At 37.7% G+C, this 5,319-nt stretch overlaps 1 protein-coding gene across 1 annotated transcript in view; it reads left to right on the top strand.

Annotated features, from left to right (window-relative positions):
• TCEA1 (transcription elongation factor A1) overlaps positions 1-5,319 on the top strand; it is a 52,119-nt gene that overhangs the window by 7,633 nt on the left and 39,167 nt on the right. The window contains 1 exon segment of the mRNA XM_017531787.2: positions 4,144-4,206. Within this exon segment, the coding sequence (XP_017387276.1) occupies positions 4,144-4,206 (63 nt within the window).

The following is a 5,319-nucleotide window of genomic DNA, read 5'->3' as shown; positions in this document are numbered from 1 at the left end:
ATACAAAAATTAGCCGGGAATGGTGGCGGGCGCCTGTAGTCCCAGCTACTTGGGAGGCTGAGGCAGGAGAATAGCTTGAACCCAGGAGGCGTAGGTTGCAGTGAGCCCAGTGCGTGCCACTGCACTTCAGCCTGGGTGGCACAGTGAGACTATGTCTCAAAAAATAGGTAACATCTTAATTTTTTACCTTGAAATCTTATAATAATGCCTGTGAAGAAGGCATTATTATAGAAGAAGTAACTATGTTTTACTTGATTGAGCTTAAATATGCTCACTGAAAATGCTGGCTTATGGCTCTTGGAGATTATTGTTATGGTAGAAATAAGGAAGTATTTGTATATTATTGTACTCCTCGTCTACCGTCCTATGTGTCAGACTTCTATTTTAATACTTCATCTGTGTAATGTTGCCTCATTTGGCTATTGTAATTACCCATCAAGGTTGACGTATTATGCTCGCCTACATATAAAGAAGCTGAAGCTTGAAAAGGACCAATAACATTACCAAGATCTTATAGGTCTAGGAAATGGCAGAGCATGGATTTGAATCTAGATCTGTCATATATGTATATCGTATTCTTGACCCTAAATCACCTATTACTCCCTCTTTTTTACATCTCCTTGAGAGGGATGTTTGTATCCTACATGGTCTTGGGTATACTGAACACGTAGTACAAGTTTGAATATCATGGCTTATAAAAACACATTTTTTCTGTTAACAGATAGGAGCACCAACAATGTGATAAAATAGTGTGATAGCTGTAGTTTATCTTTCAGCCAGTAATGTGAACTACATTTGGCTCTGGGAATTAAAGAAGAGTCTTTCTTTCTCTTGCATCATCTATAGGAGATGCTGCAGTCTCATAGACGTGGACATGTATTCTTTTTCTTTTTTTTTTTTAAATAGAGGTGAGATCTCATTCTGTTACCCAGGCTGGTCTCGAACCCCTGGGCTCAAGTGATCTTCCTGCCTTAGGCCTCCCAGAGTGCTGGGATTACAGGTTGAGCTGTTGTGCCTGGCCAAGACTTGACATTTAGAGACAGGTGATGCTTGGAGAAGGCTAAAGTACAGCTTCTTGTTTGGTAATAGTAGTCACTGAGTTCACAAAGGAGCACTGCCACTGCTGGGGAAAGGGCAGTGGGATAAGGGTCAGGTGACTAGTTCATGTCCTTACTACCCATCAGTATGACCTTGAGCAAATCACTTTCCTTTTCCGGGTTTAAGTGTAACTAAGGGTTTGAAATAGATCATCAAATATTTCTGTTTCTTTTAAAATTCCTTGATATCAGAAAGGTGTCTGTCTTGGTCACTGCTGTATCCCCAACACAGTAGAGCTTGGTACATCTGAAATTACTGAAGTAGATCTCACCTTTTTTAGTTAGTAATCATAGCGCCTTGTGCAAGTTTCTTGACACATTTCCTCATTTGTAAAATGGACTTAATAGATTACCTGATTCTATAGGGTTTATAGTGAAGGTGAAATTAAATATATGTGAAATATTTAATAATGCCAAGCACATAGTAACACTCAAAGTTTGTTGTCACTGAATTAATATGTGATTACCTATTTTGTGTTTAACTCATTCAGAGCATCATAGTTACTTCTTTTTGTTAGTTTTTGGGTTTTTTTGAGACAGAGTTTTGTGCTGTCACCCAGGCTGGAGTGCTGTGGCACAATCTCGGCTCACTGCAACCTCTGCCTCCCAGGTTCAAGTGATTCTCCCGCCTCAGCCTCCTGAGTAGCTGGGATTACAGGTGCCTGCCACCACACCCAGCTAATTTTTGTGTCTTTAGTAGAGATGGGGCTTCACCATGTTAGTCAGGCTGGTCTCAAACTCCTGACCTAAGGTTGATCTGCCTGCTTTTGCCTCCAAAATGCAGGGATTACAGGTGTGAGCCACTGAACTTGGCCCATAGTTATTCTTAAAGACCCTTCAGCGAAGTATTTATTTGAATTGGCTGGAACACAGTGCAATTTTCAGAAAGGTCATAGTTTTATTCCTTGAGTGTTATTTTTAGCTTTTTCTTCCAACCATGACCTTACCAGAGAGCGAGTAGAAAGGGAAAGAAACAAAATTAATGCAAATATATTACATCTACTTGGAAAACAGTTGACACCGTATGTTATATTGATGATATGTTAGAAGAATGAACTTAATGCTTAGGAGACCATTCTTTTTTAAGGAACTTTTAGAAGTATGATTCTTTATCGTTAATTGATTCTTGGTCAGAAGAGGATCAGAAAGCCTGGAGATGTGGGTCGAAGAAAATGTCAATGATAGAATACAGGCCCACAGTCTGTTTTTTTTGTTGTTGTTGTTTTTAAAATTTTATTTTAGAAATGGAGTCTCACTCTGTCCACACAGGCTAGACTGCAGTGAGTGGCATGATCATGGCTCATGTAACCTCAAGCTTCTGGGTGCGAGCAGTCCTCCCGCCTCAGCCTCCCAAGTAGCTAGGACTACAGGCATTATGCCCAGCTAATTTTTTATTTTTATTTTTTGTAAAGAGGAGGTCATGCTGTGTTGCCCAGACTACTGCAGTTTGTTAATTCAAATTATTAGGGTCTGATACATTTGGTATTTCCAAATTTTTCAGATTTTATGAAGATAATTTAGTACATATATCATAGATTATGTAATACCCCCAGAAGGATTTGGGCACTTCAGGAACCAGGCATTAACATTTCTCTAGTCGTAATATTCACATTACATGGCATAAATAGAACGCAAATAGCATTACATGTGTAGAGATTAGGTTTAGCTGCCAAATGAGTTTTTAAACCTATCAGAAATCTAGAAATCTTTTGCTTTTCAAAGGTTTTTGGTCTGGGAATATGCAGATAAGGGATTGAAGACTTCATTTATTCACAAAAATGTCATGCCTATAGAAATTCTTGTTTAATAATACATTTTAAGTCACTGTTAGTTTCCTTTTCCAACAACTTTAATGTTTTACTGTTTCTAGATGACTCTAAATAGGAAGAATTTACAGAATTTTAAGATCAGGAGAGATCTTTAAACAACAAATAATTCAAACAGTTTATAATAACCTGTCATGATTTCTGTTGAACTTAAATTTTTATTTATGAGGCATTGGGTTAAATTAAAATGATGTAACTCTTTGTTACCAGAATAAAAGCTAATAGTTTTATTCTCGAAGGCCACGCCTAATGTCCGTCACCTTTAAATGAAAAATTACGTCACTAGAACCCTTTACTTGATTTTATATTTAAGAAATAAAGTGATACTTTGAGAGTCTTCGCTTGCTTTTTCCTTTGGTGTGTTCAGTGAGGAATATGCGCTGGTTTTTTCTGGTTTTTGAGATATCTTGTGTTTCACTGATTTGTAGGGTGCCTGTTTTTCTTTTTTTTTTTGAGAAGGAGTCTTACTTTCTCGCCAGGCTGGAGTGCAATGGCGGGATCTTGGCTCACTGCAACCTCCACCTCCCGGATTCAAGCGATTCTCTTGCCTCAACCATACCTATCCTGCTTTCTAAAGTGTTAAAGTATGAAAACAGGAACCCTAGGCCAGGCGCAGTGGCTCATGCCTGTAATTCCAGTACTTTGGGAGGCTGAGGCAGGCAAATCACGAGGTCAGGAGATTAAGACCATCTAGGCCAACATAGTCAAACCCCATCTCTACTAAAAATACAAAAATTAGCCAGGTGTGGTGGTGAGTGCCTGTTATCCCAGGTATTCAAGAGGCTGAGCATGAGAATCACTTGAACCTGGGAGGTGGAGGTCGCAGTGAGCCAAGATTGTGCCACTGCACTCCAGCCTGGGTGACAGAGTGAGACTCTTTCTCAAAAAATAAAAAAGTCATAATAAAACACTATATCATAGTTAAATCATTTTTTCTTTATTAATGATATATAAAGAAGTGATTTATCCAGATAGAGTATATGAAGTAAATATTAGACTAAATGCAATAGAATGTGAACGTATTTGATTAGAAGAAATATGACAGATTAAATTAATATTAAAGTAGAATATTTGGCTACAAGCTATAGGTGGTGCTGTTGCTCCTTATCTGATTTTATTCCTCTTTAGATGCTTTCTGTGATTATCCCGTGAACCTTATTTCTGGCTAGTCCCTGTTTTACCATCTTGGGAATTCAATATGAAATTGTTTTATTTTATAGGCTGGAGCACTGGATTTGCTAAAGGAGCTTAAGAATATTCCTATGACCCTGGAATTACTGCAGGTATGTGCTTTTATGCATCACAGTTTTATAATAGGTAGTTGTCATAAAATACTGAAACATCTTCAGTCCCAATAAGTTTTTGTACTGTCTTCATAATGGTGTAAACCATTATTAACTGCTTTTTTTTTTTTTTTACACATGGCAATATAAATCAGTAATCTACTAAGTTGCCATTATAGAGCAATGTCGCCCTTCTTAAGAAGAATAAAATCTGAATCTCTAAAGTTGGCGGTAGCAGTGAAATCTCACTGTGAAAGGAAGTTTGATTCTTGGCCCTAATTTGGTCTCCTAAGATTTCCCTTTCTTGATCTATTATTGATAGCTGCTGCCAGCATGAATCTAGCTTCAGGGTAAGGACGGCAACGTGTCACTCCTCTCCCTTTTTTTTTTTTTTTTAAGGACCAGTCAAGCATGTACACAGTTGATGTCTGGTAGACATTACAAAGATTCATTAATGAAGTCCTATTCTTTGTTGATAATATTTGTACATGTTTATTGGGTTATCTGTGATATTTGGTTACATGCATAGAATGTGTGATGATGAAATCAGGGTATTTAGGGTATTCCTCACCTTCAGTATTTACCATTTCTGTGTGTTGGAGCATTTCAAGCCCTCCCTTCTAGCTATTTTGAAATATATAATACCTTCTTAACTTTAGTGAACCTTCTCTGCTGTGGAATGTTTGAATTTATTCCTTCTATTAACTGTATGTTTGTACCTATGAACAAACCTCTCTTCATTCCCTTGCCTTACTTACGTACCCTTCCCAGTCTCCAGTATCCATCAGTCTGCTTTCTATCTTTGAGAGGTCTGCTGTTTTGGCTCTCACATAGTAGTGAGAACATGTGGTATTTGTCTTTCTGTGCCTGCCTTATTTCACTTAACATAACTCCGGTTCCATCCGTGTTACTGCAAATACATGATTTCATTCTTTTTTATGACTGAAATATGATAGTATTTCATTGTGTGTATACACCACATTTTCTTCATCCATTCGTCCCTTGATGGACACTTAGGTTGATTCCATATCTTGGCTTGTGAATAGTGCTGCAGTAAACATGGGAGTGCAGATATCCCTTTGTTAAACTGATTTCTTTTTTTTTTTTTTTTTT

This window comes from Cebus imitator, unplaced genomic scaffold, assembly GCF_001604975.1.
Source record: "Cebus imitator isolate Cc_AM_T3 unplaced genomic scaffold, Cebus_imitator-1.0 Scaffold73, whole genome shotgun sequence".
Lineage (NCBI taxonomy): Eukaryota > Metazoa > Chordata > Mammalia > Primates > Cebidae > Cebus > Cebus imitator.
This window is presented reverse-complemented; position numbering and strand designations above follow the sequence as displayed.